At 40.7% G+C, this 16194-nt stretch overlaps 1 protein-coding gene across 1 annotated transcript in view; it reads left to right on the forward strand.

Annotated features, from left to right (window-relative positions):
• hbs1l (HBS1-like translational GTPase) overlaps positions 1-16194 on the forward strand; it is a 51207-nt gene that overhangs the window by 21483 nt on the left and 13530 nt on the right. Inside the window, exons 5-8 of the mRNA XM_034161951.1 lie at positions 5470-5578; positions 10731-10981; positions 11932-12097; positions 14661-14778. Of these exons, the coding sequence (XP_034017842.1) occupies positions 5470-5578; positions 10731-10981; positions 11932-12097; positions 14661-14778 (644 nt within the window). The remainder of the gene's footprint in view (positions 1-5469; positions 5579-10730; positions 10982-11931; positions 12098-14660; positions 14779-16194) is intronic.

Here is a 16194-nt window from a genome sequence, read left to right on the forward strand (position 1 = left end):
ACTGATATATAAATAACGTTGACATTACAGACAGAGGTTGTCTGCAACACACAACTCCAGGAACAGGTGACTAAATGAAACAATATTTTATCACCCTTCATGTGAGATGACTAGGCATAAACAACTACTTCAAAAGTGGTTAATTTATGATGTTTAATTATATTCTAAATATCTGGATGCAAGTACACCCCAATATTCTGTTATCCTGAAAGAAAATATCTCATCTATTAAGTTCTGCCTTGAAAATGGCTAGAATATGTTGATTTTTTTTTTTTTTTTTTTTTTTTATAACAATGCATAGAACATTGTAAACAAAATTCTATGGCAATAGTGTTTAAGCTGGGGTCTCTGTGCTTCATTTATTTTATTGAGAGATAAAATGTGAATGATATTCTGGATAGTCTATGAACTTAACTACATACATACATATATATATATCTCGGTTGGCTGCTGTTTTGTTTTTGTCAAATATGACACTTCCGTTGGGATTCAGAACTGCCAACAAGTTTTTCTTTGTTCCTTAGGAACCCCTTGAGACATTGAAATCAGTGGCTTAATTTCACCACAGATTACAGATTGTCACAGATTGTCCAAACTATACCTTTTTGGAATCATTATGATCAGACAAATAATGTAGTGTAGTTTCCAATTTGATTGAAGCATTTTTAATTTTGGCCCCTGTGTAATTCTTCAATTGAGCCCTACCTGGCCGCCTATTGAAAATTCAAGTGGCTAGTTTTTTTTTTTGTTTTGTTTTTCCCAAAAGAGCAATGTCTAAGGAGTATTTGTGCTGACTTTGGTGCTTGTATCAACATTTGCAGGATTGTTTCAGGTATCCAGTGCACTATGCTGCATATGGCCAGATAGATGTCCAAACTTCTGTATTCAGTCAAAATCATTCTTCTACGTCATGAGAGTAGTTCCTTGACAACTGAAACTCCTATGATTACCAAATAAACAGAGTGGGAAGTTGCGTAACTTTGTCACATTCATGTGCTTGATCTACAGTTCGTGGTGAAACACTTATGCTAAAGCTGTGGATGTTCCTTGGAAGGACTTGTTTGTTTAAGAAGTCCCTGCAGTAGAAGGCAGTCAATCCGACTTTATCAAAGAGTGCCATAACTGCTTTATTCCATCACCTGTGGTATTTAGCTACAGAAATTATACCGCTTGCACTTTTCAGTGGCTTAACTCCATCAGATGAGCGGTGCAAATTAGCTGAGAGGCTCTTGGCAATGAAATCTGAACATTGTGACATCCAGAACACACGTAGAGATCGCAGAAACCACCTTTTCCAACTGACATCACCCAGTCTACGACACTAGCAGCGAATTCCTGCCCAAAGACGTTAGTGCGTGGATGAAGTTGCCGTCTTTCTTCAAGAACGAATCAGTGCCATTTACGTCATTAATGACTGCAGAAAGAGGCGTGAAGCTAAGTGGTGACTTTACTGGTGCTGCTAAGTCAGAAGTGCACTTTCACAATGTCCTACAAGTCGTGGAAGCAGACGGGAAGGAGAGACCAAACCTCCAGATGATGAAGCTAACGGACTAGTGCATAAACATGTGAACAGAATGACTTTATTATGGTTACCCTTGATGACTTCATTTTGGAAATACACCATCGGATAAACACTCCAGTAACTTGTCATGAAAACTTAAAGTTGTGTTTTAATTAATTTTTAACTTCTTGTTTTACTTTGTTATATGCATTGTTCAAGAAAGACTTTGTTTTTTTCTTGAGTTTCATTATTTTCCACTTTTTTTTTTTTCTTTTTAATGTGGACCCAGTAAATGTTAATCAAAATTAATGAAGTTTTGACCATATTATTTTTTCATGTGGTAGAATATTTTTAATATACCCCCATATAATGATGCATCTTAATGATGGTTGCCGGTCAGGTCCCAAGAGAGTTTCATAATGTGGAGCCTCCTAGACCTGACCCTTACCTCAATATATAGGTACACATTTGTCCCACAGGCAGGAACTATGGTTAGCGTCGAGGCTATGGGTTTGTTCAATAGAAGACTAGTCTTAATGTAGCAAATCTCAAGTGTAGCCAGCACTTTCTAACAACCTAGAAAGAATCGTCTTTGGTCTTTGATAGACCAACTGTTTTGTTGTCCCTTTTTTTCCCCACTTTTCAGAAGGAGGCATGTGGGAAGAAATGCTTTTACAATGACAAAAACCTTCAGAGTTCAGTGAGAGCGAGCTGTTTGGTTTGTGCATCAGTGTTTCAGAATGAGAGGGACTTTTTCCTCTCATGCAGGTCCAGTCATTCAGAGAACACTTGAGTTGAAAAAGTCCATTAATATCTCTGAATCATGCTTGCTTTCCTCTCGTTTTCCCTTGGGGTACTTTTTTTTTTAAATGAGGTGTATATACTGTGTGAAGTGCACAAATGGAAAGAAGAATGCGAAGAGCAAAAAGGGGGACAATTTATTTAGTTATTTTACTTTTCTTGACCTGCACATTGTTAAAATTAATTGTGTAACAGATTAGTCAGAAGGGCTGGCTCTGTCCTGGAATGTACTCTGGACCCCATACAGATGGTAGGCGAGAGGAGGATGTTAGCTAAATTGACATCAGTTGGACAACCCCTTTCACCCCTTAATTGAGACTGTGGCAGCCTTAAGCAGATTCTTCAGTAACAGATTGCTGCACCGTCAGTGCAAAACAGAACACCTCCACAAGTCATTTATTCCAACTGCAGTCAAACTTTGTAATCCCTCAGAATGTTTTAGCACCATAACCCCCTGCTGATTTTGCACCATTAACTACGTCTTCCGCCACCTTTTGTGCTTTATTACATGCACAACTGCACAATTTATCATGTGCAATAATTTTACTGTATCTATACATACTTATATACTCACATATTCAATTTTTCACGTAATCTGTTCATATTAGAATTTATGCACCCACCAGCAAACATTGCAGTATACTTTAGTCACCTTTCTTTAATGTAAATATTTTTTATTTTCTTTGCTACTGTACAACTCTTGCTGTTGCAAAAAGTGTTTTTCCCCGCAGTGGGATCAATAAAGTTTATCTTATCTTAATGCAATATAAGATTTGATACAATGCATAATTAACATTAAAACCACCAGAAGTCTTGACGCCTTCATTGCGTTGCAACATCTGAACAGATTTTCCCATTACGTTGTGTATTTGTGTGTTGTTTATGACTTGTGCCTGCAAATGCAGCTCTGTCAGTTGCATAATAATACAGACATTCTCTTCCAGGCTTTCACGTTGCTAAGATGTCAACTTGTCTATGAAATGTTGCATCACACTTGTCAATTTAGGTGGAGGAAGAAGGTAACGGTCTCTTCTGAAATTAACCATTTCTGAGCCGGCGTGCCCCTGCTATAGGCTTGCCACATACGCACACAGTGTCACAGTGTGCATTGCACTTCGCTTTGCAGCCCAGTCTAAATGAATCAGTCACAGGTTGATATGACTGGGAGTGCAAGCCAACTGGGTCACGGATGACAAAGCATTCAGATAGGAGGTTCAGAGATAGTGTCATATGGTTACATCTATAGTGTACATATATACTATGTGCCAGGAAGGTGCACAACTGTGAACAGGAAAACAGTCATAAACAAATTTTGTAGTAAATTATTATTATTTTTGCCCGTCACAGTCAATACTGCTGCAGAATACATTGTTGAATAAGCTATGAAAGTCGATGTGTGTTATGAGTATTGCTGTACTGGTTTACTCATGTTGCAGACAAAATCAAATTCTGCTGCCAAATATTGACGCACCATTGTTCATTCAGGTGCGCTGGCTTCTTGGTCCTCTTTTAAAGCTCTGTATAGTTATACTCTTCCATGTGAGTCAGCTCTTCATCCTTATGTTACTTATTAGCGGGACCCCACCTTTCAGATTCAAAGCCATGGGTGATTTAGAACTCACTCCCATTACACATTTGTCAACTGCACTCCATTAACTTAATTTATTGAGATAAGGTTGGGTTGTCACAATACTATAACTTCAAACTCCAATACCTCTCAGTGTTTTTGTTTTGTTTTACAGGAAGAAACCTCAAGCAGACCAGCCTCAGGGGGGTGGCCATCTGCTGTTGTCATTCTAACAAGACACAGTAGCAGACACAATACAAGATTAGCAGAACATGCAATAATATCAAGTTTGAGTTCAAATTTAAAATCGCTCCTGCTCTGTGTAATTGACTCTTTCCAGGACCTGTAATTCCTTGCATGCAGGGAATATTTATTTATTTTAGAATATTTATAACCTACATTCACTTAGTTGTGAAGAGATGCGTGAAAAACGGTCTTTTATGGCTTTCCGAAGCAATGCAGGTGTTTGAGATTTTTGTGTGCAGTAATCAGAGTGGAAAAGAAAAGTTAGTTACGTTGGACTCCATTAAATTTATAGAGTTCATTCATGAAGTTCATTGACATGGAAACATCTGCTTGTAACTTTTTTTTAAATAAATTTTGTCACTCCCCCAAATACTGATCTTTTGGCACTTAAATTTTATGTCAATGTTAATTTTAATGTTAATTCCCGCTAACACAGCTGTCAAAGACCATAACGACCAGAACTATTCCAACGTCCATTGATTGTAAATGATCATGTTTTATGTTGTTTATTCATATATATATATATATATATATATATATAAACTTTAATATGGTTTTCAATTACTTCAGCCAAGGAGGTTATATTTTCCTTGCTTTTTGTTTGTTAGCAGGATATCTCAAAAATTCATGAACAAATTTCAAAGTAAATCACAGAGGTAGGCTAAGCCTTGTTGTTATTGTTTTATCGATTTAATATATCTCTCCCACTGATATGCGGATGAAATGGTACCCTTTAGCTGTACTTAAACTCTGAGGATAGACAAATGGAGATCTTGGCTGTCTGAGCTCCTTCTGTTTTCATAAAGTTTTAGTGATGCTACTGGAGGTGTACACTCTTAATTGTGTTTTTCTCTATGCAACTGTGTTTGGTCAGACTTGGCAGGTACATTGGGCATGTTGATGGACAGCAGGGATTTGTTTTTTGTTATGATCAATAACATTTTTTTTTTCTGTATGTACTTTCAACTGACGGGCAGCACGGTGGATTAGCGGTTAGCACTGTTACCTCACAGCAAGAAGATCATAAGATCAATTCCTACCTGTGACCTTTCTGTGTGGAGTTTGCATGTTTTCCCTGTGTTTGTGTGGGTTCCCTCCGTGTGCTCCGGCTTCCTCCCACGGATGGGACGCTTTAAAAATTGTTTATGAATGTGCTTGTTTGTCTATACATGGCCATGTGACAGACTGGTGTCCTGTCCAGGGTGTACCCCGCCCTGTAACCCTTAATTGGAGTAAGTGGTTGAAGATGAGTGAGTGAGTGAGTGAGTGAGTGAGTGAGTTTTAACCACATCAGGAATTCTTCCACTCTGCAAGATGGTGGTAATCATTTCCTTTATGGTTTTGTTCCCCTCAGCTCTAAACGGAGACGTGACTCAGAATAAGCTGGAATCCGAAGTGGCACCAAAACTGGCCCGCATGACTGTGTCGGGCAAGAAGCAAACTATGGGCTTTGACATCCCCAGGTACCCAGCACACATCTATATGGATGAATTTACAACTTACAGTATCCTCATTATATATTTAAAATGGCATATTCCCTATTAGAGCTGAACAATTAGGTGCAAAGCCATATTGCATTTCTTCTGTGAAATAATGCAATACGAGGGCTGTCCATAAAGTATAGGTCCTTTTTATTTTTTTCAAAAACTATATGGATTTTTTTAATGAAAGACGTGCGGACGGGTCCGCGCGTCGGGACGCAGCCGGCGCGGAGCGGCGGCACAGGAAAAACACCTCCGTGTTGATAAGCATTTGTAAAATCCAGGCGGCTTTTGATGGCTTTCAGTGGAGTGAGTATATGAGAAATTGTTTAACAGCTGGACATGTTCCAACTTGTCCTTAAGGCTTCCAACAGAGGTGTTTTTCCTGTGGCGGAGCGTCGCGGCGGCTGCGAGCCGACGCGCGGACCCGTCCTTTAACAGTGGAATATCCAGATAAAATGCTGAAACCGACTTCTTCTGAAACTTCTCTGTTCTCTCACGACGTCCTGGATCAATAGAGCCTGAAATGTGGAGGTTTTCAGCTTGAAACAGGCTGATGACGCCGCCTGAGAGCGCAGCGCGACGTCTCGCACCGTGGGAAGTCCTTAAAGCGACAGTGTCACCTCAAAATCTCTCATCAGCCGTTAAAATTTTCACTGAAAACCAGCTTAATTTTTCGAACCATGTCCACTTCGATGTGTCTCACAGGTTTAGAAAAAATTTTGATCAAACAAAGCGCCAGTCTCTCAGCAACTTCTCAGACAAAGGAATTCCGACGAGGGGCTGGACGACTCCTCCCACAAGGAGTGCTCACAGGCGAATGACGTCACCGACAGGCGTGGAAAAGCTCACGCGTGCGCACGAGGGTTCAAGCATGTCTGATGTAAAAACATATGAATGAAATCCATATAGTTTTTGAAAAAAATAAAAAGGACCTATACTTTATGGACAGACCTCGTATGTTAAATGTTATGGTCTTATAATTAATTTTCCATAGTTGTCAAAGATTAATGGGCAAAAGCATTGCTGAGTGTATTTTAACATATTTATTTACCTTTACCGTACCTTGCATTTATATAGCGCTTTTCCATCTGCATCAGACACTCAAAGCGCTTTACACATTCACCCCGATGTGAGGCTGCTGCCATACAAAGCGCCCACTACACACCGGGAGCAACTAGGGGATTAAAGCCTAGTTTACACATAGATGGTTTTGTCGGCGGGCAGTACGTAGGCCGAAGTTCTCGGTAGTTCCGGCTGTTTTCGCGGTGGAAAGGGGCGGAGCATTTCGCCAGCGTTTTGGCTGCCGTACTAGCCGCAAATACGCGGATAAAACGCCGCTAAATCTGCCGAATAAAGCGGCGTTTTGACGCCGTAGCATCCGGCACACGTCAGGCAACGGGGTTAATACCCAGTTCTATCCTTTACAATCGCAGGTTAAGATGCGCGTGAGAATGGCTGTGTTCTGCTGCCGCCGATAATGCCTTGTGTACCGCTGGATTTATCCAGGCAAATCCTGCGTTACTCCAGGACCTTTTGCATATAGGCACCGCCCCCAGATTATAATAGGCTGAAGCAGCAGGAATACGTGCCTCTGTCACTGAAGGGGGAGGGAGATCATACTCAGCCTTTTCTTCTCCTTCCTTTTCCCCTCCTCAACGTGTTGCTCGTCTCCACCACAGGCCTCCCCTCTGCTTCTGAACCAGACCTCTTGGTAAGTCCTTGCCGCTGCCAATTTCTTTTAGGAGGCATACTGGAGCTTCTCTGCAAAAATATCTGGAGCTGGCCGTGAGTGAGAGGCTTGCATGCAGCGCGCTAGCGTTTTTATATTGACCGCCGCCTATCGGCCATTTGGAACGCCATTAACTGGGAGGTGGCGTTTAGAACGGCGTACTGTCCGCTAGTGCCGCCGTTTTGTCTGCCTCTGTTGCTGGTTAAAACGCCCTTGAGGACACCGATGTGGGCTCTATCGCCGTTTTACACGCCGTTGATTAGGGATACAACGCTGGCCTCCGAATAACGGTGGTGTAAACTGCGGCACTACAGGAAGGGGCAGAATGAAACAGCGATTAAAAAGTATCAAACGCCGTTGTTCGCGTTGTCTCCATCGTCACGCGAATTCTCCAGGAGCGCTCCCGGAATTATTCGACATGTTGAATAATTTTTTCGACGATTCCCGGTAAAGCCAGAACTAAACCACGCCCCCTAGTGCCGGCGTTAACATTGGCGTGTGATCCTTAAGACGGCCAAAAACTCTTCTGGGACGCTTCCAGGAGCTCTTACCGTCTATGTGTAAACGGGGCTTAAGGACCTTGCCCAAGGGCCCTTAGTGATTTTCCGGTCAGGCTCGGATTTGAATCGAGGAGCCCTGGTCTCAAGCCCAACACTTTAACGACTAGACCATCACCTAAGTATGAATTAATGAATTTTTCTTTAGATAAAGTAGATAAAAATATTAATAAAAACCTAAAAAATAATGTGAAAATAATGACAGAGAAAAAAATAAACAGATCTTAATAATACAGACAAAACAGCCCAAAACTAAATTGTTCAGTATCCAAAAGTAGTATGATAAAAGCTTATTATTCTGTCTGAGTTATTTTCATTAGTTACTTCCTCCAAACCATCAACATGTCTATTAGACCCCATTCCTACCAGGCTGCTCAAGGAAGCCCTACCATTAATTAATGCTTCGATCTTAAATATGATCAATCTATCTTTATTAGTTGGCTATGTACCACAGGCTTTTAATTAATTATTATTCCGTAATTATTGTATGGCTTTGCCTTACAATATATAGCGCCTTGGGGCAACTGTTTGTTGTGATTTGGCGCTATATAAATAAAATTGATTTGATTTGAAAGTACAAAAAGAATTGGAGTTATTGGTGCATGAAGTCGTGATTTTACTTTGTAGGTCAGGGTTGTTTTTATTTTTTTTTACTAGTGCAGTAAAGAATTTGGCCATCAAAGGTACTTTCTCAATTTCGCCTCTCTGTTACAATGAAATGAAACGCTTGTACTGGTTTTGAGAAGGTGTTTGTCCTGTAGCCTGGAAACCAGCAGATTGCTTTGGCAAATTAAAATCTCGGCTCAAATCATTGAATTCAGATTGGCAATACAGAGAAACTTGACCTGCATCCCATGCCTCATGCACTATATCCTCTTCTTCTTCATCATCATAAGTGGATGAAGATGTGGAAGAAGTAAACTCATCCTCATCAATATTTGAGGGCTTGGTGAAAATGGGTACGGGTATTGTATCACTGTGGGGAACTGGTCGTATAGCAGATGGTACGCTGGGGGCAAGTGTTGTGTGTTTTTTCTTATTAAATCACTTGAGGTTTACAAGGCAGAAGTAGCAGTCCTCTCCAGACGACTGGCACACCAAATTTGAACTTAGCATTCTTTCCTTGAGACCAGGATCTCAGCGTTTCGACGCACGTTGTGCAGACTTGGCTGTTTTGCTAAAAAAAAAATATTGATGTTACATGTTTGAGGTGGTAAAAAATATCTGCGTTATTGCAACACTTCCTTCGCTTGGAAGTTGTAGACATGTTAACTAGCATAGCGTAAAGAAGAATCAGCACAAAGTCTTCACTAAAATGTCAATTGCTGAACCTGTCGCACACTAACAAACACTCCTGTTAAGAAGCTAATGCTGCTACAGTCGAACATATGTTTTAAAATGACAGCATTTCTTAACCTTCCAACTTGGTCTGGAAACAGCTATTTTTTTCTGTCGTGGCTACTTTTCATATCAAGCGTTGAAGCAAAAGCTGCAGTCTCGCACACCTCTTCGGCACCATACATGATATTGCAGCTCTTTAATATTTCACGAACTTGGTTTAAAAAAATATGCTTTTGAAGCTGCTTTTGTGCACGATTAGTACTTGTGAGTGAATGAACAACTTTTGCGTAATCCATCGATACGGAATATGCAGATTGGGGAAAAAAACGTGATGTGGTAGAGGAAATTTGAGCTCAGATTTGGATTCAACACCCCAAAATTACCCTAAATCATTTCTCAAAGTCCATGTAAGAATCTTTTTTTTTTTTTTTTTTTTGACCAGTGTATCGATAACTTTCTTTTGATTCGAAAACCAGACAGAATTTGACTAATAGAGTGCGTCAGAATGCACATCACATCCTTCACTGTCTGCAAGCAACTATATGTCATGATGTATCATATCTACCACTACGTACGTGCTCGGATGCACATTCTAGCAGTTTTTAATACATGGAAAACTTATGACTGTCCCGGCTACTCATCAAAAAAAAACGTTTGGACTCCCCCTTCCTCCTTTCCTCACTTTCATTAGTGGAAAATTAATCTGCAGTTATTTGACACGCTACAGAATAGGAAAAAAAAGGAAGAGTCATCATTCATCCTTCACATGTAAAAACAAACACAACAAAAAGCAGCAAACATGTAGAAAGTCTATAGCATAAAAAAAAAAATGCATTTTAAGGGTAGGCTGCAAATGGACCACAGCAGCAGAAGATGCTTTGATGATTATTTAAAATGCATCATTCTCCATAGGGGTGGACGGTATACTGGTGTCGTAATCATCAAGGATGCAATACTGATGATACAGAACGCATGTTGGGCCAATTTCTATTTATTTTTTAATGCACCAAGGAAAAATAACAGGCGGAATAATGAAAAAACAACAGCAAATGTCCATTATTTTGAAATTAATAAACATTTTGTGCACAAACATATGAAACTTTTTCACCCAGATTTGTACTTTAGAAGAACCCATTTGAAAATGAAAACAGCCCAGGTTAAACCTTTGCTTCAAAAAAGAGAACAGTTTTAAAGGGATCATATAGTGCAAAATTAGTAATACTGCAGCACAAAACCATCACCGTCCAAAAAGTGAAAAATACCGTGATGTCAGTTTTGGGTCATATTGTCCACCACTACATACGATGACAGCAGCTGGCATCGCGACTAATTGTGCAGCTCTTGAGCTTAACTGCATAGGAACAGTGTGGCCCCACCTCCTGTGCAGACAGGAGGCTAAATTCCACTGCTAATGATGAGAAGGTCACATGCTGCCTCAGCTATCGTTTTTATGAGCAGTGAAATTTAGTGTTTCATTGATACTAATCTCACTTTCTACCCTCAGCACAGGGGAGAATGGTGGTGCTGCCGGTCCAGTTCGCCGAGGCGCCAGCCCTGAGAATGTCACTGCGATGCCGTCCATAGAGTTAGCTTCAAAACGTCCCGAGACGCCGTCTAAAGGGTGGAACGGAGACGAGCCCTCCTCAGTTCCCACTCCAAACCGCACCTCCGGAAAAGCCAGACAGGCCATCGATGTCAAGGTTGAACTGGAGAAGAGACAAGGGGGCAAACTTCTGTTAAATTTAGTGGTTATAGGTAAGAACAAAGCCCCTCAAACTTTTTTTTCCCAGACTTTAAAGCACAGATTGTCTCATTCTCAGTAGGGAGGGGTGTTATTTCAAGAAATTTGTAAATCTATAATTTTTTGCATGGAATATGGAAATATACACGGAATAAACCATAGCAGGATAAATTTTGGGTCATTTGGTTCCAAAAACCCATATGGACGGAGCCAGTGAAGATACCGGGTTCAAAAATCGCCAAAAATATCAACGAAAATGTCATATCTTGAGAACCGCTGCACCTAGAGACTTGAAATTTGGCTCCAAATGTTGCTTGACCCCAAGTTTATATTCAACTTCTATAGTAACAATAACCCTATCTAGTGTTTTTTTTTAAGAGTAATTGACAAAAAAAAACTAATTTCAGTACATATGTTACAATTGTAACAAACAAAATCTATGTAGTTTTTATTTCAGGAACATCAGTTGAGTATAAGCATCACATGTAAAGAATGACATGCCCACAATGAACTAATTATAAGCAACAGTAGTGGTTTTCTACGTCAACAGCACATATACGACACACGCGTTACTTGAAATTTTCAAACGCTCCATCCATATGGGTTTTTGGAACCAAATGACCCAACATTTATCCTGCTATGGTTTATTCCGTGTATATTTCCATATTCCATATAAACATTTATAGATTTCCCCATTTTTTTGAAATAACACCCCTCCTTGTTCTCAGTGGCATCAGCAGAGTGATTTTGTAGTTTCAGAAGTGCTGATGGTTGTAGTTTCCCACAGCCGGTGAAACGTTTCATTTACAATTATGTTCTCCATCCTCCCCATATCCTTGTTCCATTTTCTGTCTCTCTTGCCCCACGTATCCATTTTTACTCCCTGCCTTATCTCTGCTGTGATGTTGTCTTTTTGCCCGCCCCCCCCCCCGCCCCCCCCCCCCCCCCCCCCATCTGTGCACAGGTCACGTTGATGCAGGAAAGAGCACACTGATGGGTCACCTTCTCTACCGGCTGGGCAACGTCAACAAGCGCACAATGCACAAGTACGAGCAGGAGTCAAAGAAGGCAGGAAAGGCCTCCTTCTCTTTCGCTTGGGTTCTGGATGAAACAGACGAGGAGAGGGACAGGTATATTTTGAGGCTCACACTGCACACATATAAGCACATTAAAAACCTGCATGTGTTCATACACAGAAATTGGTGGCCCTCAAATTTACAACTTCCTCCAAGGCGAGCGCTGCTTGTTAATCAGCTTTATTACTCATTATTCCCTGCAGCCATCCCAGAGATACCCACGTGGCAAACACACCTGTAGGTCCGTTTTGCTTTTTCTTCGTCATTCAGCTGCTCCTGTTAGCAGATCAATCTCTTCCATGTCGCCCTGTCCTCTGTATCTTCCTCTGTAATGTGATGTCTAAGCTCAGGCGTTGCGTCTGTTTGAGGTTCTAGCTTTAGAAACAGGTTAGTTAGGATGAGGGAAGCCAAAAATATGAAAATGACTACGGCTCTTGCGGTTAGTAATCTTATCTATCAAACAAACATGTAGGTTGTGATTTAAATTTTGATTAAAGGCAAAGAAAAGGTGAAAATGTGCAAAAGAAAATACAACAAAACTAAATTGGGGGGTCAGGGTGAGAAAATTATCATAAAAAAAAAACCCTCCAGACCGCATCCCTGGACATCAAAAACCATAAATATTCTGGGGAATGATTTAATTAGTATTGAATGAAGTAAAAGTTCAAGAAAATCTGTCCCCCCTGAAGTAATGTGCATCTTAAAGCCTTTCTATAAAATGATCTGCATTAGAAAACAGCAGCAAAAATTAGTTAGTGAGTGAAATATAATCATGTTCCCACCTTGTTTTACCTTAAACGCTATGATGCGATCAAAAAAGGGTTTTTTCATATTAAAAAAAAGATAGATGGTGAACACAGCTTATTAATCAGCTGTGAAAAAAAATTCTGTCAGAAAATCCCTAATTATGTCTATTCAACCTCAGATGTGCAGCATTCTGAAGTGAAAACTTTGTTTTATGGGGTTTTGACAGCATGTAATTCACCGCATCACTAGTCAGTGTATCTCATGAGTCACATCAGGGTATTTCCTCTTAAATGAGGCCAACTCTGGTTTTACTGTTTTATCTCATCTCAGAATTTTATTGCACATTATGGTGTTTCTTTCTTATTAGTTGTTTGTTTCTTCATTATTTTGTTAGGATTCTTTTTTTTCTTTCACTATTGATAAGAGCTTTGCACAAGAATTCCTGTGCACCTGTGGTGTCTGTGCATGTCGAGTTAGCAGATTAAAAAACAAAATTCTAGATCTTTAGATGGAGTCTTATATTGTATGTTGAGTATGCTGTAGCACACATTATTAACTAACCTATAACAAATGTTTTATTTCTCAGTTCCACATGACTGAAATGATTCATGCAGTTACAGAAAACAGTATAGTCTTGTGTAAATCTGTTCTGGATGTGTTGTGAGAAAATGTGGATGTGTATCCGGAGAGGAAGAGAAATGAAACATTCATTCAGCCAAAGTAATGCTGAGTTTACACATAAGACGCGTTACAAACGTCATATTTGCTTCATTCTTGGCACATTCCTGACATTCTTAATGTGACTTAACACATCTAAATAGGTTTCTTAATAATGCGTGTTGGTGTGTGATATTCGTGATTTTCATGGAACATGTTTTTGGATGTCAAAAAAATCTTCCACGAATGTCATACACCACCCTCATTTCACCTCATGTGGAGGTCGCAACTGAGCGTGTTGATCCATCTTGATTAGTGGTGATCCTTAATAGAGCGTGACAGCGTTCTTCTCTGACGTGCGCACAATTCAACCCTGCTGCACTGCATTCAGTTTCATTGCTGCAGTATGCTAAAGGGCAGTGACGCCAAGTCGGCTAAAAGTCTCGTTCCAGTGCTCCTCAGCGCGCTCCTGCAGGTGTTTCACTGCTACACGTGCCTGATGTTTGGGAAAACAAGTGAGACAAGAGCCACGTGAAGCCACACATCTGGCTCTCTCCGTCTCTTCCTCCTCTCTGCATGGCCTCTCTTCCTCCGTGGCACAGAGCTCAACTTAGCATGCAGTCAAAGTTCTTATGCTGTGGATTTTGAAGAGCAAACTGGAGCGATCTGAATTGTTCAGCAACTGACGGTAGAATAAATATGGGTGGATGTGGGTGTGTGTGGAGACAACAGCCAGCAACGAGTAACATTATTCTTGACCGTGCGTAATGGTTCCTGATAATTCGCCAACAACATGTCATTAATTGTAACACGTGGTAACAGTTCCTGAGGACACCTGATGCCTCTGCCTCAAATCAGCGGCCAAGAATGTATACTTCGTGACACTCGTGCCTTGCCGTCGGTATATGTAAATGCAGCATAAGTCCCTTCAGCTGCTCCCATGTTTTCACTCGGGGTCGCCACATGTTGATTTGGCACGTTTTACACTGGATGCCGTTCCTGATACAACTCCACAATACATGGAGAAATGTGGCAGGTATGGCATTTGAACCGGGAACCTTCCGCACTGGAAAGCTAGCATGCTATCCACTAGGCCACCACCTCCTGAAACAACAACAACACGAGAGATTAATTAGGTCCTGAAGCAAATAAATATGTGGACAAGTTGGTTACACAAATTGACAAATCGGTGGTTTGGTGGTGTTTTTTCCAGAGGTGTCACAATGGATGTTGGCATGACCAAGTTTGAGACACCGTCAAAGGTGGTGACTTTAATGGATGCACCAGGACACAAAGACTTTATCCCCAACATGTTCACGGGTGCAGCACAGGTATGTCTCACTGTTTCAAAGATTGAGGGACAAATTCCTTTTGTGCGTCTGTGTGTGCTTCCGTGAATGTTATCCCAAATGTCAGGAATGGCTTGTTGTACTGCCTTTAGTTTTAGGGTCACATTATTTTTGCGAGATCCATATTTCTATAACGCGTAAAGGAACATTTTGACAGAAACAGAGTTATTACTATGGTAACGGCTAAATAAAATCACAGAATTGACCCACTACTCAGATTTGAGGAAATACTGATGGTAGAGAGCAGATGTAGGGCTGAAATTGCTCAGAGACCTCAAGTTTCTATTTGTTCCAAAGAAATATTTTTCCTGGAAATAAACTGAAATGCCTGTTTTACCTGCGCCACTGATGGCACCACGAGTATGTGCCTGTGAAACCTTTTTCACCCAGATTTGAACTGGTAACCAAATGGTTTTTTTTGTTTGTTTATGAAATGTTTGATTTGCTGATGACACTGCCCGTTCTGTGCACCATATCATGGCAAAAACGTCATGTATGACGGGGAAACTTGGTAGATAAAACCTTGGAGAAGTTCAGCAGCTGTTAGGTGCCTTGTGGCCACTAGAGGGCAGAGTCTCTGGAGCATAACTTTGATGGATCATGTTGAAACTTCCAAGTGTAGATGATACCTTCTTAAGACTTTGCACAAGTTGGGGAATGGTCTCAGCGGTGCAGGATCGGGTACGTATCGCCCTCACTGAGATGAGCTTTGCTCTATTCCAGTAACTCTGATACATGTCAGTTAAATATTAAAGTTAGACTTAACAGACGGTAACTTGACGAAAAATTGTCGGCTTCTCTCTGTCGGCAAGCCCTCAACTTACCACACCCCTCAACTTGATTATAGATAGGTTTGTGGTTTGGGGTGTAGCCACTTCTGCAGGCCTGGGTGTGCTCGTCTGCTTCAGGTTTGAGACTGTAGTGTAATTTCTCTTTTCAACAGATGACTAGCCTCTTTCGTCTAACCATCACATTTAGCCTCATCGTGTAGTGACTAAGGGGTTTCAGTTGCAGGAAAAGCAACGCAGCACTTTTACAGGACATTTTGTTACCTTGTGAATCTCCCCTGTCACCCCCCCCCCCCCCCCCCCCCCTTCGTGGGACATGTTAAGTGAAAATAATGTTACATTTGCCACACAGTTAAAACAAGCAGTTTCAGGACTGGAGTTTCGCCTTGCACAGTCACGGAATTGTGGGATATTGAATATTGTCACCTTCCTAAAATAATGACTTAATCCATTATTTTAGGAAGGTGACGATATGTTACATATGAGTAACCGTTACATTGGTAACTCAACACTGAGTGCAAAATATGACAGTTTTATTCCCACAAGAGAAGCATTCAGATATTGTGTTGTCATTAAATTAAAATTAGTTAATAAATATTAGAATTTAGCT

Source organism: Thalassophryne amazonica, chromosome 21 (genome assembly GCF_902500255.1).
Source record: "Thalassophryne amazonica chromosome 21, fThaAma1.1, whole genome shotgun sequence".
Classification (NCBI taxonomy): Eukaryota; Metazoa; Chordata; class Actinopteri; order Batrachoidiformes; family Batrachoididae; genus Thalassophryne; species Thalassophryne amazonica.